The 20,331-nt window shown below is 41.0% G+C and overlaps 1 protein-coding gene across 1 annotated transcript in view; it reads left to right on the top strand.

Moving 5' to 3' along the window:
- The window catches only part of LOC108413574 (glutamate receptor ionotropic, delta-1-like), a 606,899-nt gene that overhangs the window by 565,945 nt on the left and 20,623 nt on the right, over positions 1–20,331 (top strand). The window contains exons 10-12 of the mRNA XM_037542279.1: positions 1,985–2,182; positions 3,843–4,173; positions 6,361–6,499. Of these exons, the coding sequence (XP_037398176.1) occupies positions 1,985–2,182; positions 3,843–4,173; positions 6,361–6,499 (668 nt within the window). The remainder of the gene's footprint in view (positions 1–1,984; positions 2,183–3,842; positions 4,174–6,360; positions 6,500–20,331) is intronic.

The raw sequence follows: 20,331 nt of genomic DNA, 5'->3' as shown, positions 1-20,331 counted from the left end.
CACAACGTCTGCACCCCTTCGGGTTTCTTTCATTATCGCATGTCACAATTAATTGTTTCATATCTTCAAACCAGCTTTAATTTAACTAGAGTAAACACAAGACACAGCTTTTAAACTGTTTCATTTATTGGAGGAAAAAACTTATCCAACACCAGTGCCCTCCTCAGCCACTCAGTCAACCAGTGAACCAAATTTAGTTGACAATCGGATCAATTGAACTAGGCGCGGACGGGTTTGATCACTGCCAAATCTGGACATCGCTTAAATAGAACCCTTACAGCAATGTGAAGTAGGAGGAAAGAGGCAACACTGCTGTGATCAAAAGAAATCCAGGAAGAAATGAGATTTTATTTTTTTAAAAATCAGTCTGGAAAGTGGTAAAAAGACATTTCTTAGGCAGGAAGTCCTAAAAGAGCCCAGACAAACACATAAGGACCTGCAGGCCTCACTTGCCTCGAGTTAGGTCAGCATTCATGATTCCATCATTGGACAGAAACTGAGCAAGAACAGTACGAGGCAAAACTACTGCTAACAAAGAGGATTAACTAAATGCTGCTCTCACATTTACAGATAGATAGATAGATAGATAGATAGATAGATAGATAGATAGATAGATAGATAGATAGATAGATAGATAGTTAAACAGCTGTCAATCAATATGTTAAGTGTGCTTTGAATAATCAATCTGGCTGAAGTTCAATAACGACATAATCTTAGTCTACGTTCAAAACAATCAATGTAATTAGAGGGAAATTTAAAAAGAGCGTGAGTTTTAAAAGTATTTCAAATATCTTTACTGTCATTTTCATCAAAACTGCTCAACAAATGGCTGCTGTGATTGTAAACACCCAATTCTTACCTAGTAGTTGGTAAATTGTTACCATATGGCAGCAACGCATAATCGTGGAAAGTACCATACAATCTCATTTTTCTCTAAAAACTTCCTTTTATCAAAAACAACACTAAATAAATCCTTGAACTTAGTGAAACATATACCTGCAAATGTATAACTCACTATTTATACAGGAGTCAAATTTTAATTATTATTTGAAATGTATAATAATAATAACAACAACATCGTAATAAGCTACGTAGACCTGAAATAAGACACAGGGATATCATCATTTGGATGGATGGATGGATGGATGGATGGATGGATGGATGGATGGATGGATGGATGGATGGATACTTTATTGATCCTGAAGGAAATTTGCCAGCCAGTATCAGTCACACAACACAGGACAGTTATAATAATAAGGGTGATACAGTATAAAATAAAAAGAACATTACATACAGAAAAACATATCTACAGGCATATATATATATATAAATAGAAATATACAAAAATATGCAATAAGATCTATAAGCTGAGATAAAAAGGCAGTGCAATAATGAAGTACAAAGAAGCTCATGTAACAGCATATAATGACAATCCTGAATAAATACGTGCAGATATCGGTACTGAGATTAAAGTGTCTAGATGTGCAGGATATGTGATAAATGAACATGGTGGTGGTAGTGCGATGGTGTGGCTTCCGCTCTCTACTAAAAAATCCTGCAGGAGAATGTCTGGCCATCAGTTCAAAATCTGTAGCTCAGGTGCAGCTGGGTTATCGGGAAGACAACAATTAGAAGCAAAAGAGCAAGTCCGCCTTTGAATGGCTCAGATACTAACAAAATAAAGGCTCTGGAGTGGCCTTTCCAATAGATATGCTGGAAGTCAGTATTAATAAGTACAAGTCCAAATTTTAGCTTTATGAGTCGTAAACTAATTCATCGTGAGTTGTTTGATGTGCATGTGCACACCATGGCTGGTTTTCAGCTGTGGTAATGTTATTGGATTGGCATGTAGGTCATATCTCTTTGCTTCAGCAGCAAGAACACCCTGAAATGTAAACCTTCTGAGAAAAGAAGAATAAAAATAAATGACCTGCCAAATTTTTATAATTAAATGAACGTTGCTGCTTTGTTATGTTTGTTCCAGGAGGAGCCTTTCGTGATGGTGGCAGAGAACATTCTTGGGCAGCCTAAACGATACAAAGGCTTCTCCATTGATGTTCTGGATGCTCTGGCCAAAATACTGGGCTTCAAATATGAGATCTACCAGGTAGCTGATGGAAAGTATGGATCCCCTCAACCTAATGGCTCGTGGAATGGCATGATTGGAGAACTCATCAAAAAGGCAAGTTTACATTATTGATAATGAGCGCGACACTAACTGGTCACTTATAAAGTGACCAATGATACATTGGTCTTCATCCATAGACGAGGTTTCATCAAATAGCTCTGACCTTCAGTCAAATTCTCATAAGGCATATATTGTAAAACAGATCTAAAAAGGGAGAAATATATTATTTGAATGCCTCTTAGAAGCTTCAGATGTCAACAATAAGCCTAGTGAAACATTACCTATGCACCCCAGTTAGTTTGGCCCTAACATAACATTGCAAGTCCCATAGTAACTAATGGGAAATAGCATTATTTGTTCAAATTGAGGCAAATTATACTGAATGGACTGAAAAAAGGGTCTTTGTGTCATCATTACAAAATCCTTAGCCATCCTGTTTGATCACTCATGATACAGTTGACATTGTAAAAACAGACTCTTTTCTACATTCATGATAAAATGTCCTCTATATGTGCTTGCACATTTTAATGGGTGCTGGTGGCAGAGCAGTGAAAAACCGCCAGAGTCAGAGATCACTCTTTCATACATTTAATTTCCAGTCAAAACAGCCATTATGTACAAGTCATTCATTTTTCAGTGTCAGGAAAAAAGTATTTAAAAAAAACTAGTAAAAAAAGTAGCATTTTCTCAAAAGCCTCCAACGCTCAGTATATTAATTCGACTTGTGTTTAATTTGCCAAAAAATCATTAAGACCTAGAATAAATGTGACTTCTGTGCAGGACAAGGTAGACCACCAAACCTGTCACCATAGGATAAACTCTTCAGGTCTAAAAATAAATAAATAAATAAATAACCCAAAGGATTTTTCTGTCTGTCCTTCCATTTTGAGAAGACTATCCAAAGTACCAAGCAACCAGCTTCCAAGACTGAACTTTGGAGGTGTTTCTTTTGAACAACTGAAGGCAATACACCTGTGAAGAATGTTATCTGTGACAAAAGGGTGGTCTCCGACTTTTGCACTGAGTAGTTCTTCAAATACTTCATATTAGTATTCCACCAAAAACGCTGTACATCTGCATGGCTTCGCGTTTCCTAGAGAGACTCTAGTGTTTGATAAGAGCTTATTCTGACTGTTACAGTGGTGTCAGTTGAATTTTCCTCTTTGATGGTGAATGGATATCAGCAAAGCCTGCTGAAACCTGAAGTAAAGAGCTTTTTACTGTATTGTTCCAGTTTTTGAAAGTTAAATATAACTTAATGAGACCAGCTTTGATAAGACCGCCTCCCGCCCTGTATCCTAAGGCATGTACTAGTAGAGTAGCTTTGAATTTGCATTATATAGGCCTATTTTAAACATGTATTCACAGAGCTCAGCAACTGCTCATTGGCATCTATTATAAGTTCTACTATAAGGTTTCAAGGCACAAGGTTTGCAATTTTTAGATGCAACTTATGAACCTGGCTTGTCAGTCAGTCAGTCATTCACTAACTCACTCGCTCACATTTAGCAGGCTGAAGACTCTCCACAAGGTGAAGTGCCTTCATCAGAGTGGTGAAGTACGCTGAAGTACCTTCATCAGAATGGTGTTTGGAAACAATGACACTTTGTTGACTTGTTTCCTAAGTAGTTATATTGTAGATATAACAGCGTTTACATTGGAAAATGTTCAAATATTCATTTAATGTCTATATTATCTCACTATTTCCATTCAGAGGGCAGATCTGGCTATTTCAGCTATCACCATCACTCCAGAACGTGAGAATGTGGTGGACTTCAGCAAACGCTATCTGGATTACTCAGTGGGCATCCTGATGAGCAAATCTGTAGAGAAACTCAACATCTTCTCACTGCTAGCGCCCTTCGATCTGGCAGTATGGGCATGTATCGCTGCTGCCATCCCTGTGGTTGGAGTCATGATCTTCCTCCTACGGCGTATCCAGTCCATCCGTTCTCAGAACACCCCTGGGCCTCACCAGCCTGCGTCTGTGACCACCTCCTTCCAAAGTGCCATCTGGATTGTCTACGGCGCCTTTGTTCAACAAGGTAAGACGATGAGTAAAAGACCCTTTTTCACGCTTTTAAAAGCTGTTTTGCACGCTGAAGGAGTTTGTGTGATGTGTCATATCCTATGCTTTTTAAAATGTTAATTGACTCTTCTAATGTGGTCTAATGTGCTCTAGATTTGTAATATAATTACTGTTAATTACATAAAGCACAATTAGACTACTGTTATCTCCCTACTCAGTAACAGAAACAGACTTGTTTGTGTCTTTCATAAACAAACGGAATGTGTTTCATGACAGCTAATGCGGTTTCTTAACACCTGCTCTGCACATATGTTCAAAACATACAGTCATACGCAAAAGTTTGGCCACCCCATTTAAATTTAACGCTTTATGGATTTTTTAAGTGAAAGTAAGTTAATAAAACCATTGCAAAGAACGCAATTCTGTGCATTGTATTGTAGAATCTCTGTTTACTTGCTGGATTTTACATGCTGTAAAAAATAAAACCTAATATGGGGCGCATGCAAAAGTTAAGGCCCACTATGTTATTTGTGATTCGCTATGTTAAACTCAGCAAGTAAATAGAACTCTACACTATGAAGGATTCACTTAAAATATGTCTACGACCTGTTGCATATGACTGCTGACAGTAATGCTAGAAAGCTGAATATCGTTTTTAAGCAGTAGAACCTGAGGTGAGGTGTGTTGTCACATCTCGGCTGTGATCTGGTGTCCGTAGATCATCCCAGCCGTGATGTTGTTGGTGATAACTCCCTCCTCGAGTGTCTCTACTGCTTTAATACAGCAGTTAAATAAATACAGTAAGAAATGAATAAACTGGCCGTGAACGCGGCGTTTAATATGTTTTAATGTTCAGCTCCTTCCTCCTAATTAGAGTTCCTTAACGAGCAGCTTGTGGCTACGTCAGAGTAACGAGCTCCGCCCACTCGCTGCTCAGCCGGCAGTTCGTTCTCCAGCTCCTTACACTAAATTCCCAAACTGTCGTCTCCACTGAGCAGCTTTTCAGTCGGCAGCTGTGACAGAAGAACAGCTGAACAACCTGGAATCAGCCAGAAATGAACCCAACACCATTCGCCAAACTAAACGGGCTGTAAGAAGCTTTACAGACCGGCTGGAGCAAAACAACATTAATACTGATCTGGACAAACTGACCAAACTGAGCTGAACCTGATATTGGGTCAGTTTTATGGCTCAGTCTGATTTGGTCCGACTCTGAAGATCAGACACGTCTGGCGAATGGTGTTGGGTTCATTTCTGGCTGATTCCAGGTTGTTCAGCTGTTCTTCTGTCACAGCTGCCGACTGAAAAGCTGCTCAGTGGTGACGACAGTTTGGGAATTTAGCATCGTCTCGTCTTCAGAGTCGGACCAAATCGGCTGTCAGTGTCCGTTTTCTGTTTGTGGTAAAGTGAGAAGTAAAAACGTTCAGATGGCTCGAGCGTCTCCTACAGCTATCAGAGTTGTTGCTTAGCAACAGCGTCTCAGCGGAGTGATAGTGTTTAATGAGCAAAACATGTACTGTATAACTGTAACATCTTTCAATGCTACAGGGAAGAGAAAGGATTGCTTGAAGAACATAAAGTACTTGTTAGACGAGAAGGACAACAGGCTAAAAGCTACATTTAGCAATGTTGCTGGCTGATTAGGTGCCTTGCCTCAGTTTGCATTTCTTTCTGGCTGACAGGGTAAAAACGCCTCTCTAGTATCCATGATTTATTTTATTTATTGGCCAATAGATCATTGGCTAGGCTAGCAGTCAGGGTTGGTTGACATCACAGGGATTCCTAGTGGCTGTGCTGTGTGCTGTATTTGCATGATGCATTCTGGGTAAACAAAACGAAAACATGAAAACAGTATAAAATCATGAACTCAGTCAAACTGATGAGGCTCAGAAATGCAAAGCTGCACTACAGACTAATGTCCATATTCCGTATTATCATTTCTTCATGAACTTATGAAGTTCTCAAAGGTCTGAAGTTACAATGGCTCATTGCTCGGATGCCACGGACAAACGATGAGGGAGAAGTGGGAACTTATTGCAGGGCTTGACAGTCCAGTCAGTCTCTGAACTGTGCTGGACTCCAGTCCTCCAGGGCTGAAAATGAAGACCCCTGCTTCAGGGGAAGACTGTATTGTGCAATAATTGAGCAGCTCAAGGAAAGAGTGATGGTGAGAAACCGTATATATGTTCTTCTCACCTTACAGGTGGCGAGTCCATTATGAGCTCAGTGGCTCTGCGGATAGCCATGGGCAGCTGGTGGCTCTTCACACTCATCGTCTGCTCGTCTTACACGGCAAATCTCGCAGCCTATCTCACAGTGTCCCGCATGGACAACGCAGTGCGGTAAGTTACCTGAGTACTTACATCCCTGAAGTTCAAGAGTTTGAACAACCCCAGTCAAAGTACATGTTTTTAACACATCGTCTACACTAAACAAATTCATTTTTTTTAGTGCACGCTTTCTATTTAGTTGCAAAGCCAAGCATATTGGAGGAGAATAAAACAGTCAATATATAAGATGTCCCACAACTTTTTCAAAACTTCTTTTTTTTGCTACATTACACTCAGCAAATACACAGTAATTGTGCATTAAAACGTGCAGATGTTTGTTTAAGGAGAAGATGTGATTTTTTTTTTCACCAAAAAACACAGGTAATTTAACTAGGCGTGCCCAAACTTTTGCATGCAAGTGTCTTTTTGTAAGTATGTGTGGATTTATGCACCAAAACAGTCATAATTACATTCAACATAGTTTTTCAACCTCAATCGACTGTGCGTTTGAGTCGGTGTAGCACTGCATGTCCTACCCCGGGCTCAGTGAGGACGCTGGAGGCAGGATTCAGCGCTGCAGCAGCCATCACTTTTAATTCTCTTTTAATTTAATAAACAAACAACAAACAAAACCAACACTTTTCAGTGGCCAACGCTAGCTAGACCCTTCAGTCCCTTCTTTGAGCTTTTCAGCTCTTTCAGTCTTGTGCTGCTGCTCGTCCCTCTCGCTCTGCTCCCTCTCAGCTCTTTTTAAAGGCGCTCACGCTGCCAGCCAGATGAGAATTAGCTGCTCTCATTAGCGTCTGCACCAGAGCCGAGAGGGAACGAGAGCTTGCCTCGCTGCTTAACAGGGGGCGGGGCCTCAGGTCTCGCTCCTCCCTCTGGTGCCTCCCATAGCCGGCACCAGCGTCGTCCTCCTCCTCCTGCCGTCACTCCCGTGACTCGCGTCTGGTGGGGGAGTTCAGGCTCTGTGCTCCGCCCCCCTCCGCACTCGCGGCTCTCTCTGGCGTCCTCGCCGAGGTCCGTCGTGGCTGAGTCCTCGTTGGGGCCTGGGGGGCAGGCACATTCCACAGTCGGATATCTGACTTAAATGACTTCGGCTCACGTTGGCTGACCATTTCACAAGCACTGACATTGTGTCTTATTCCAAAAGGATGATATGTACAAAACAAACAATTAAATCCAACTGTCCGCTCTATTGGACGCTCCTACCTTGTCGGTCCACCTTGTAGATGTAAAGTCAGAGACGACAGCTCATCTGCTGCTGCATAGTTTGTGTTGGTCATCCTCTAGTCCTTCATCAGTGGTCACAGGATGCTACCCACATGTTTTTGCCTATGTTTTTGGTCGGTGGACTATACTCAGTCCAGCAGCGACACTGAGGTGTTTAAAAACTCCAGCGCTGCTGTGCCTGATCCGCTCAGACCAGCGCAACACACACTAACACACCACCACGTCAGTGTTACTGCAGTGCTGAGAATGACCCACCACCCAAACAGTACCTGCTCTGTGAGGGTCCATGGGGGTCCTGACCACTGAAGAACAGGGTAACAGAGTATCAGAGAAACAGATGGACTACAGTCTGTAACTGTAGAACTACAGAGTGCAGCTATACGGTAAGTGGAGCTGATAAAGTGGACAATAAGCATAGAAATGAGGAGGTGGACTTTGGACAATTTACACAGTACATCAAAGTCTCATTTCAAAAAAGCAATGAAATCCAGTTTTCTGTGATTTGAGCCTCTTTACATCTTACGGTTAATTTTTCCAAATAGCATTTCAATCTGGTTTTGGTTATTTTTAGACCTTTCGAGCTCTCATATGCTGCTCATTCATTTGAATATCATTTTCTTCAGTCATACCTGCCTCGATTGCACTTCATTTTCTTCAAGTAATGAGATCTTATGCTTAAGAATACTACTTAAATAGCGACTTCTTCTTTTTTCTAAAAGACTTTCTCTGCCTTGTGGAATCCAAAGAGACAGGATCTGAAAGTCTGTAGTGCAGTAAAATGAAAAATGCCATGCTGCATCTGTTCCCAGTCTCATTTCTGGGGACCCATTGATCTGCAGAGTTTTCCTTTTCTCCACTTGAGCGCACCTGTTTCAGCTCATAAGTCCATTAAACGATTCACTAATTTCATAACTGAATTAGATGTAGATTCAATTATTATTCAGATTTCATATTTGATCAGATAAGAACAGGAAAGGACACTAAACTGTGGATCAGGGCTACAATTAGGAAACACTGATGGATCAAATAACTGAAGATTGGTAGGCCTACCTGGAGTTCTCTTCCATTACAGTAGAATTATCTTTGGCTATCAGCGTTTAACTGTTTATCTTACTGCTTCTTTTACTTACTGAACCCCTGCTGATTGGGACACTAACTAGCAGATATGTTCACAACATTCTGGTCCATGTTGAATCTCGAGGATCTGGGGTTTGAGTCCGAGCCTTAAGTCTCCAGGCAAGTCTGAGTCAGGCCTCAGTTCTCCAGAGTGCAAGTCAGAGTTGGGTCTCGAATCTCCAGCGTGCCAGTTCGTCTTAAGTCTTGAGTCTCTGGTCAAGTCTCAGTTCTTCAGGGTGTGAATTTGAGTCAAGTCTTAAGTTGCTGGAGTAAGAGTCTAAGTTGAGTCTCAAGTCTGAGTCATACTGGCACCCTGGAGGCTCGAGTCGGATCTCAAGTCTTCATGGTGCCACCTTGACTCAGCTCAACTCTTCAGGGTGCAATTTCGAGTCGAGTCTCAAGTCTCTGGAGTGTGAGCCCGAATTGAGTTTCGAGTCTACTGGGTGCAAGTCCAAGTCAAGCCTCAAGTCTGCAGGGTGCAAATCTGAGTCGAGAGTAGTATCTTCTGGGTGTGAGGCTGAGTCAAGTCTCGAGTCTCTGGGGTGTAATTCCGAGGTGAGAGTCTCAGGTTCTGTGTCGAGTCTCTGGCTTGTGAGTCTGAGATGAGATTAGATTTGGTCACGTAAATTCAGATGGAACATAAGAGGTTTAAGTAGAGGGCAAAGAGAGTCTGGAGGCAGTGCTTCTCTGACCAGCTTGTGGCCACTTCCCATTCGATTGTCTTGAACGTTTCGATTCTGTTTGGACACTCGTGCTCGTGGTAGAGGTTTTAAAACTGTTCTCTGAGACACTATATGTTGGATTTTGTGTGGAGTGAATACTCCAATGAGAATTTCCGACTCCATATTTTTAATATGCCAATCAAGTTTAGTGTTTGGAGGCCCTGCCCACAACACCATTGAACCCAACACCATTCGCCAGACGTGTCTGATCTTCAGAGTCGGACCAAATCAGACTGAGCCGTAAAACTGAGCCAATATCAGGTTCAGCTCAGTTTGGTCAGTTTGTCCAGATCAGTATTAATGCTGTTTTGTTCCAGCCGGTCTGTAAAGCTTCTTACAGCCCGTTTAGTTTGGCGAATGGTGTTGGGTTCATTTCTGGCTGATTCCAGGTTGTTCAGCTGTTCTTCTGTCACAGCTGCCGACTGAAAAGCTGCTCAGTGGTGACGACAGTTTGGGAATTTAGCGTCGTCTCGTCTTCAGAGTCGGACCAAATCGGCTGTCGGTCAGATGTGGTCTTAACAGTGTCCGTTTTCTGTTTGTGGCAAAGTCAGAAGTAAAAATGTTTAAATGACTTGAGCGTCTCCTACAGCTGTCAGAGTCGTTGCTTAGCAACAGCGTTTCATTTGAGTGATATAGTGTTTGTGTAAAACCTGTGATGTTGTGGTGAAATAACAGCACAGTTAGGAAGCTGCTCAGCCAATCAGCTCATGTGGCCAGAACTAATTGTTGTAAAAAGTTTTATTAAAAGGATTTTATTTTATTCTTAGAAGGTTACAATACATACCACTGAAAGTGAAAGTGCAAACAAAGGTTATTACATATTAACTTCTACTTGCAGCAAATACACCTAAATCTCAATCTTGGACAAAAATTTATTTTAAACTTACTGAGCCAAGTGTCTATTTTGAGAATTTGGCAAGGGCCAGTTAAGCTTATTTCAATCTGCCTCAAGATGTTGTGCATGTATATTCATATTGGCCAGAGAGAAACATGGAAGCATCAGCTGCAGTGTTTTCACTGAACACTGAAAAAAATGTAAACACACAAGAAACAAATCACCTTTATTGCACAAACATTGATGTAAATTTCAAATGGTTGTCACTGTTATTAATATGGTAAATACTGTATGTCAGAATAACTGCTTTAACTTTTGAATTACAGTAAAAGTCCATATTAAATAACTAATTTCATCACTTTTTACCATAATTGAGAAAAAGCTAATTTTACTGTTTAATCCCTCAAAAAGCCAGGCTTTGCTAAATTACACAGTTCTATAATCCACGAATAGCTCAACAAGTTAGCACTGGAATCCCTGTAATTACTTAGTATGTAATAAGCCTGGGATTTTAAGGGGTTAACAAATGGGTTTTTGCCTGGCATCACATCTGGATTTATGAATTTTATTTTATTTTTTTATTATGCACTTTATTGCTGGATGTACAGTGGATTAGTTAATCTTATTCAGACCGCAATTCAGATTGGTAAGGCCTTATTATTGATTTGTTGTGTTACCCCTTAGTCTTACCCCCGTAGCAGTCCCAAAGTTTTATTACACACCTATATTTTCTAAGAAAACCTCAACCTGTTTGCATTGATTTCCCTGTAGTTCCTGAATAATAAGCCTTAGGATGTAATAAGTGTGGAGTTGTAAGGGTTTAATCTGCCTGTACGATGTGTTTTGTCATTGAAAATGTTTGTTTATAACAGACCAAGTAAAAATCTATGAATTTTCACCTGTGTTGAGTCATTATGTGGCTAGCAGAGAAGGTCAGGCAATGCGTGTCACTGGATCTTTTTTAAGGTATGTCTTGTTTTCCACTTTGTTTCTTTAAGCAAACACAGCATTTACACATCCTATACATTTATACTGTGTATGCTGGAGCAGCTTTCGGTGTCCTCACAGCTGTAATTAGCCTGTTTGTTACTACTATTATAACTGCATTGTCCTTCTGCTGCACCATTGGAGTGTCGGCGTCCAGCGGGAGCTTTCAATTACCCTCCCCAGCTTTAAACTTGAAATGAGCATGAGTGCTCTAAGCATTGCAAACCTGCTGTTATGTTTCTGAGTGCACAGCCTGCCGAGGCACTCCACTCGAGCCTCCTGACCGGCTCTAAATCACGTGAGACCAGATGTGATCTTAAAATGAGAATACACATCTGGGAACACCTTGCTGTTTAGGTATTGGATTGTGGGATACGCTCCCTCTGAAATCCGCCCCCTGATTCCTCTGGTTCATGCTATTGTAACATCTGGAGCAAAATGGATAACACAAGCTTACCAAGGAGGTTTTCAGCCATGGTAACTTACATAACATTGGTGGGCTAGTGACAGGCTTGACGAGCCTGTTGGACAGTGTTGACGAGCGCAGCATCACCCCCTGCTTTGTGCTCTTCATGCATTCATGCTGGACTGGTTTAGAAGTTTCACACTCAGTTTGTTCCCACTGCACTGTTAGAAATGAAGGCTCTGTTCTGGTCCGTTTCTCGTTCATCAAAGTACCAACAGTGTAAATGTTCCCTCAAAGCTCCAGCAGTGGGTTTAATGTCTGATTGTGGAGCTTAAATCAGTTCCTCCAGGTGAAAAGTTGGTATTTGTTCCTTTTCATAACCGAATGTTTTAAAACTGAGCAGTAGAGTAAAAGCCTGGAGGCGAGGCGAGGCGGGGTGTGTGGAGTCAGTCCAGCTTAGAACAGATCATTTCAGTGGATTATGGTTCAGTTATGTTCCCTGACTAAAGGTACCTTGAGGGGTCCACTCCAGCGACAAGAGAACTGCCCCAGTGACAGTTTACTACCCTTTTTTCTGAGAGTGGATAATAAGTCTAAGTTCCTGCCCACATTTATCCCAAATTTCTCATGGTTGCTCCAAGACTTTCCTATTGAGAGGTGACGTCTGGCCCTGCAAGCATAGACTGGCTTTCAAGAAAGCCAGTGCTCAGTCAGGGCTCTCTCCGCTCCGCGAAGCACTTTCAGAAAGTCTTTGGCCCTTATTCATCAAAGCTGAGCACCATTCTCCTCCTCTGATTCATGATGCTGCTGTATTACCCTGAGACAAGCGCTGATATGAGTGCAGTAGATCAATCAGCTTCAGCTGCTTGGAAATAACCACCTGCAGGCTCGCCCATTATTTGCAATTGACACCCCCTATTTACCTTGATATACATATAATTTGCATGAAACACACCCTAATTCATGCAGGTGCTCTGAAAGAGAGATAGTTTCATGAAAAACTGAGGCTGGTTACTGTTTTCACTCCTGCTGCATTCAGCTCTGAGGATGTTCATCATTTAGTAATCTATGTTCAAATAAGGAATGTCTAAGCTGTTTTTTCTGTTCTGAGAAAACTGAATGTTATTTGCATCCCATTGTAACCACAAATAACCCAAAGCTGATACACTTTGACCTACGTTTGTTCCCCCAAATGTCCCTGAATCCTCTGGTCAGTAACCCTCTGGGGTTCACGAATTTGTCACATGTGTCAAATTCAGTGTTTCCATGTATGCGTCTCTATCTTTGGAATAACACGGCTCAGAAATCCTGAATCCGTAGTGCCACCCTTTCCGTTCCATCTTATCCTGAGATCATACGAGACTCACATCCGGAGTTATGAGCCTGTGAAGAGGGGCTGAGATACACGTCATCAGCCTCTCACCATGTGGAGCTGCTGGATTCGTGTGTCCGTCTACATTCTGTGTGAAACTGACCGACGGACACTCAGGAGATCACTAAGGACTGACCGTCACGCCGGAAACCCTTCATTCTTCATTCAGCCCACATCGGAGACTCGTGGGAAACAGCGTCAGAGAGTTTCCAGCTGCTGAAGCTGCTGCAGCCGGTTTGGAAAGTAGCAGGAAGTAGAGGTAAAATGTATGATACTCCTTATAATTCACCCTTTAGAGTGTTCACTCCTTATAATTCACCCTTTAGAACATTCACTCATTAGAATTCACCCTTTAGGGTGTTCACTCCTTATACTTCACCCTTTAGGGTGTTCACTCCTTATAATTCAGCCTTTAGAGTCTTCACTCCTTATAATTCACCCTTAAAAGTTTTCGCTCCATGTAATTCACCATTTAGAGTCTTCACTCCTTATAATTCACCCTTTAGAGCGTTCACGCTTTATAATTTGCCCTTTAGAGTGGTCACTCCTTATAATTCACCCTTTAGAGTGGTCACTCCTTATAATTCACCCTTTAGAACATTCACTCATTAGAATTCACCCTTTAGAGCGTTCACGCTTTATAATTTGCCCTTTAGAGTGGTCACTCCTTATAATTCACCCTTTAGAGTGGTCACTCCTTATAATTCACCCTTTAGAACATTCACTCATTAGAATTCACCCTTTAGAGCGTTCACGCTTTATAATTTGCCCTTTAGAGTGGTCACTCCTTATAATTCACCCTTTAGAGTGGTCACTCCTTATAATTCACCCTTTAGAACATTCACTCATTAGAATTCACCCTTTAGAGCGTTTACTCTTTATAATTTGCCCTTTAGAGTGGTCACTCCTTATAATTCACCCTTTAGAGTGGTCACTCCTTATAATTCACCCTTTAGAGCATTCAGTCCTTATAATTCACCCTTTAGAGTGGTCACTCCTTATAATTCACCCTTTAGAACATTCACTCATTAGAATTCACCCTTTAGAGCGTTCACTCTTTATAATTTGCCCTTTAGAGTGGTCACTCCTTATAATTCACCCTTTAGAGCATTCAGTCCTTATAATTCACCCTTTAGAGTGTTCACTCCTATGAACACCATTATGAACATATATTATGAATTATGAACATTCTATTTGGCCTACAGGTCCTAATACCTGTGAATTCTGTTTGTATTGCAAAGCATGCTAAAACTGCCCCTCCTGATCCATACTGACCCTTTATTTATTCCTCCAATCCCTAATTCATGTTCCCTATTGAGCATAATTAAGACCGACGCGGGTGATGTTCATTGTCATGCAGAAACATTGCAGCAAAATGAGAAACTGGTCTAAAAAAAGCATTTTAAGTGATGCTTGGACCAAAAAGCCTCTGAACAGCATTAGTGATGTTCAAACAACAACCACATCTATTTATTACATGATAAGAAATTATTCAAAGCTTTCTTTGTGGGCTATTTGTATTAATAATTATTAGAGGTACCCAATGCCTGACCTGTGTTGTATTATTCATTTATTTCATATCCTCGCAGGCACAGGAACTCTATTTAATTCATATTGTACAGACCTGCTCGGCAGGGTTCAGTGTTTACGACTACACAATAAAGCCAGCCTTTTCTTTTTTTTAAACCATGCTGAAACCATTTCTTTCCTTTTTAACTGTAGCAAGAACTAGTAATTATAATGAGTAAGTGCTCTGGCTTTATCGCCTTCAGATTGCCCATTCAATCTGCAAATAATTGCAGAGAGTCCTGTTAAACAGCGCAGCCTGGGTTGACGGAGGACGCTTATCTCAACATGGCATCGGTGCCATTTGAAATGCACGAAGAAACACAACATGTGCCGCTGTAATTAACTTAATAAAACAATAGAAACATTTGTGCTTGTTTTAATCTGTAAATTGCGGGTGAGTGGGAGAGGTGAGTTGAACTGTGGGCTCCTCATCACTTTGCCCATCATGGATTTTAGTTTAAAGTGTGTAAATTCCCTGTTACTGACAGAATGCCTGTATGTAAACACTGAAGTTGGGTAAATCTCATTGCTTTGTTGGTTATATGTTACATTATCCCTGCTGGCATAACACTCCCATTTTCTTCTGCGCTAAAGCAGAGCCACAATGCTATTTGGGGGCAGTCGTGGGCTGGTGGTCAGGGAACTGGCCCTGTGACTGGAAGGTTGCTGGTTCGATCCCCAGCACGGACAGTACGTCACTGAGGGGTCCTTGAGCAAGACACCTAACCCCCAACTGCTCCTCTTGTGCCATGGATAGGGCTGCCCACCGCTCCGGGCAAGTGTGCTCACTGCCCCCTGGTGTGTGTGTGTTCACTAGTGTGTATGTGGTGTTTCACTTCACGGATGGGTTAAATGCAGAGGTGGAATTTCCCCGTTTGTGGGATTTGACCATCTTCGCCACTGGGCAGTTATTCACAACGATGCAAGACCAGGCTCGTCTCTTTGAATGAGGAGACACCAAAATACTTTAAAAACAAGATCAAATTAGCATTTAAATCTGACAAAAACCTCTTAAATGGTGTTTAGCGTTTGGCAGGTGGCCTAACCCTGATAGCACGAGGATAGTGGACCACTGATGGCAAAGCTGGCGGTCCACTGGGATTTCTTCAGTGTTTTCCGGGTGGTCCACCAGTGTTTGTAATATTTGTCCAAGTTGGTTTTCTAAAATAAAAGTCTGTGTGCATTTAAAATCTGTTTGGGGAGATAAAAAAACTAGTTAGAGCTTGTATGCAGGACAGTAATCTGGCGGTCCAAGGGTGGTGGACCACGTGCCGACGTTATCAAGCCAGTGGACCAATAGATCGCTGCTGTCGGTAAAAAACCCTCGTATCTCCAAAATGACAACTTTACAGGAGAAGGAAAAAACACGCTTTCCTTTTAATGTAAGTCGATGGAACCAGACATCTTTTCAAGTAAATTTGGCCATCCATCATGAAATTTACATACAATATAAAGGCCAACAAGTATTTTCAAAATATGTCGAAAACTGAAAAACGACAAAAATGGAGATACGAGGTTTTGTTCTGTTTGCTATCTGGGAGGCTGTCATGATTGTCAATATTATGGCATCTGTCATGACAATTACCAGCAACAGGACAAATTATCTACCTTATTTTCCATGTGATCACTGTCAATTCCACGATCATGACTGAAATATCTGATTAGGGGATGGACGTGGACATTCATTCCCATATTTGGCAAAGCCAAAAGAAAGAGTGCTTATTTTTAAGTCATTGTTTTGTCCTATTAAACGTTCCGGAGGCGTTTTGGGACACTGTGCAGGTTGCAGGTGTTTAGTACAGACGAGCGAAGATGAAATTACAGTAAGAACAGCGATGCCTCAAGCATAAATAGCAGACATGTAAACACGACTCCTTCAAAAGGCGCAGCCTGAGTTGAAATCTGTGCCCATAAAACTCAACCAGACGAGGAACTGCCGGGTGAACTTCACTGCTTGCTCCTACCAGACTTTGTCTTAGCTGGTTTACAGGGATTCTGCCCTCGCTAGGGCAGGCTGAGGAGGTAGCACAAAGCTTTAACATTACAGTGAGAAAAGACACACCTCAAGTTCACCGCCTACTTAAAAGCTGAGGTACAAAAAGTAAAGATTGTTACTTATTTGCTTGTTAAAAGCTAAAAAAAAATGCCTGTATTTAAACCAGCTGGTATAAAAGTCCCATATAGTACTGAGCTACCATGGTGAAAATACAAGGAGCCTCATTAAAATGCTATATTTATATAATTTTTTAATAAAAAAACAGATTTCTGCATTAGACACTGCTGTGTAACGGCCGCTTTATGTTTCTCTGGCTCTACCTGACTCTCAGTAATGAACACAATTATAAAGTTTGAATGAAGAACTCGGGGTAGGCTATAAATAGGATCCTCTGACTCAGTTCAAGCAGGTTCAGCTTCTACTGAGAGACGCTAGGATGTTATAAACATTCAGCTCATTGAAAGTTCTGTCCATAAGTCACTTAAAACATCATGGGGTGCAGGAAAAAAGTATGTGACAACAAAATATATGACAACTCATGAGGGGACATGACACCGCCGATGGCATGTTTACGGCATGCTTATGCCAATGTTATGTTGCAGGGTTCATGTGTTGTGGGACTTTGGGCCATAAGTGTCATAACACCTCTATAATAATGTTCATTTCTACAGTTTTCCAAAAAGCGGTGGTCTAAAGAGCCACTCCGGCCTCGGGGCAAAACCATGCCGCTCCACTCCCTCACACTTCATGTATAACGTACGGCACGTTGAAATGTTTGGGATCACTGTTCAAAAGCTTGGACTCAATATTTGTACCTATATAACACCTTTTTTAGATAACTATGAAATGAAGTCAGTATGCTGTCCCCTGCCACTTCATAGTTCTCAAATAATGAAAACAAATATAAGCAAAATAAATAATATGCAAACCGAGAATAAAATGATAGTAAATATCCAATTATAATAAACATTTCAAACATATTTGAAACGTTCAATATATGATCAATATTTGAAAAAATACAGTAAATAGGTGATAACAGTTGAATAAAACATACAGTACATACAAAATAAACCTTTTTTTAAGTTACAGTATTTTACACTTTTTATATTGTTATGCAATGTTACTTAATAGCCAAATAATTAATATCCAATCCAATCCAATATGACTTAATATCCAATTAATTTTTCACATTTTATTGCACAATTTCTATTTTTCAAATGTGTTAAAATCAGTAAATAAACAGCTTTAGCACAGCATTCAGGTGTTCTCTGTAGATGATATGAACTTATTTTAAATGATATCATCAACAAAGCATGGAGCACCCAGACCTTCACATATGACTGTAATACCTGATTCCAAAGAAGCGTCTATAAGGGTCTTTATTGTGAATGAAATGTGTCTACATCCTTCCCAAAGTACGAGCCAACAAACATGGAATACATGAAATCCATGGAATCATATAAGGCGAAATTCCAAGCTGTAATAGTTCATAATTCAGTTATTTACATAGTTCCACAATAATTCATTGCTCAAAAATCCATATGGAGCCATATGGAGTGCATTGCTAAGTGACAAACAAATGCAGTTCAAAGTTCAGTAGTTTTAAATTTGTTTTCCAGAGCAATAATTTGTCGCTGAGATGCGCTCTTAACCCAAGACTGAGTCCCAAAACAAGTTTTCAGTGTAACTCGGTGTAATCAGGTCTAACGTGAAGCTCCCTGTGCTCCTGTAATGGACAATAGGATGTAGGGAATAAGATCTCAGAGGCCTTAAAGCTGTACATGATGGAGTGGGTCATTATTTGCAAGGTCATTTATGTGATAACAGGATGAGATAGGGCTCCTTCATTAAGAACCTTATTGCCTAATCAATAGTCTCTGCTGGAGTTACAGATCACTCCTTCTGTTCATGATCTCCAGCGTGAAGTAAAGGGCATGACTGAGACTGTGACTTAGTACATACTTCATCTGCTTCACTGTACTAGTAGATTGCAATGGGGAACTTTTAGGGCCTTCTAGATGTTCAGAGAGTGGCAAAACAGTAAAGATCAAAACTGTCCAATCAGTATTTTTCAGGTAGTATCTGTGTAGATAAGGCCAAGCAAACTCTTCCATTGGTTGGGCCTTCAGGAGCTGAACAGAAGGCCTTACGCATTACAGGCCCTGTACCACCAACATAAGGAAGTGACAGTGGAATCAACTGATTTTGTTTTGATTTTATTCACCGGTCAGGCAAAGCATTCTGACCGCCTCCTTGTTTCTGCGCTCACTGTCCACTTTATCAGCTCCACTGACCGTATAGCTGCACTCTGTAGTTCTACAGTTACAGACTGTAGTCCATCTGTTTCTCTGATACTCTGTTACCCTGTTCTTCAGTGGTCAGGACCCCCATGGACCCTCACAGAGCAGGTACTGTTTGGGTGGTGGGTCATTCTCAGCACTGCAGTAACACTGACGTGGTGGTGGTCTGTTAATGTGTGTTGTGCTGGTCTGAGTGGATCAGACACAGCAGTGCTGCTGGAGTTTTTAACCAAGTTTTAGTCAGTTGTTAGAAATGGAAAACAGTGGCAGCAGCTCTGGTTTCCTGAGTCACTGTAAAACTGCAGGACATTCATATGTGAAATGTATGTTTAAGGCTATGAAGGCTGCTCTTGCTCTCGTAGGTCTATAGACTATATAAGCGTAATAATAAATGGCCAATATATTTTGCCAACATTCTCAATGTAAAACGGGAGGTCCTAATCTTGGCCAGTCCATACATAGGCAATCTTCACCAATCACGAGGCTGATATGGGTTGTCCAGCACACACCTTTGACCAAACTGTGTTGCCCATCAGTCTCTTACCAGAAAAACAAACGTCTGGTCAGCTTGCCATGTCGGCCAAAGGTGAGTCATGTTTTTAGTGAGCTGTGGACACAGAGGGGTGAGTCTACGTCACCACCTTTACACGAGAGGCTGAAACATTCTTAACTTTCAATGCAAGTTCATATGAAAAGTAAAGAACAGTCACTGTGTTCAAATGATGCAGAAAAAAAACAGCAATGATATATAAAGCCCCTTTACTTGTTTCTCCCTGCTAATGTGTTCAGTTGTTTTACAGTGGTGCAGCAGGCTGGTGGAGTTGGACCAAGGCATATAAATCAGCCACACAAGCTTATTAGCGTATTAGGTCCATGCACAGCGATTTTTAAGCCTTGCTTTATTACATTTCTGTCTAATTTAAACTTTGCTGGATGTCAAACATTCAATTTAAATAATCTAAACGTCATGATATTGTGATATTGAAATTATTGTACATCATGCATGAGCCTCAATGGACCAGTATGTTTTTGCTAAAATGTGTTTTTAAGGAAGGTTGTAAGAAAAAAGCCGACGTCAGATCCTTGACGTATTCTTAAACTGAGACGCCCCTGCTGTGAAAAAAACGTTGAATAATAATAATTTGCTTGCTCACCTCCAAAGTTGAAAGCCCAGGTCAGTTCGCAGTTCATTTCCATTTCCATTGGAATGGAATCAATGGTGCTAAAGAAAACCCACTTACTAAAGAAGTAGTGCAGCTGGGGGACCTCCAAAATAGGTGGAAATTGGATTTCATGGCTACTATGAAAAACAATTTGGGTTTCATGTCGTAGGTCTATGGTTTATTCGCAACACACATATTAAATACC

This window comes from Pygocentrus nattereri, chromosome 10 (genome assembly GCF_015220715.1).
Source record: "Pygocentrus nattereri isolate fPygNat1 chromosome 10, fPygNat1.pri, whole genome shotgun sequence".
Lineage (NCBI taxonomy): Eukaryota > Metazoa > Chordata > Actinopteri > Characiformes > Serrasalmidae > Pygocentrus > Pygocentrus nattereri.
Note: the sequence above shows the minus strand (reverse complement) of the source record. Positions and strands in the feature narration are given on the sequence as shown.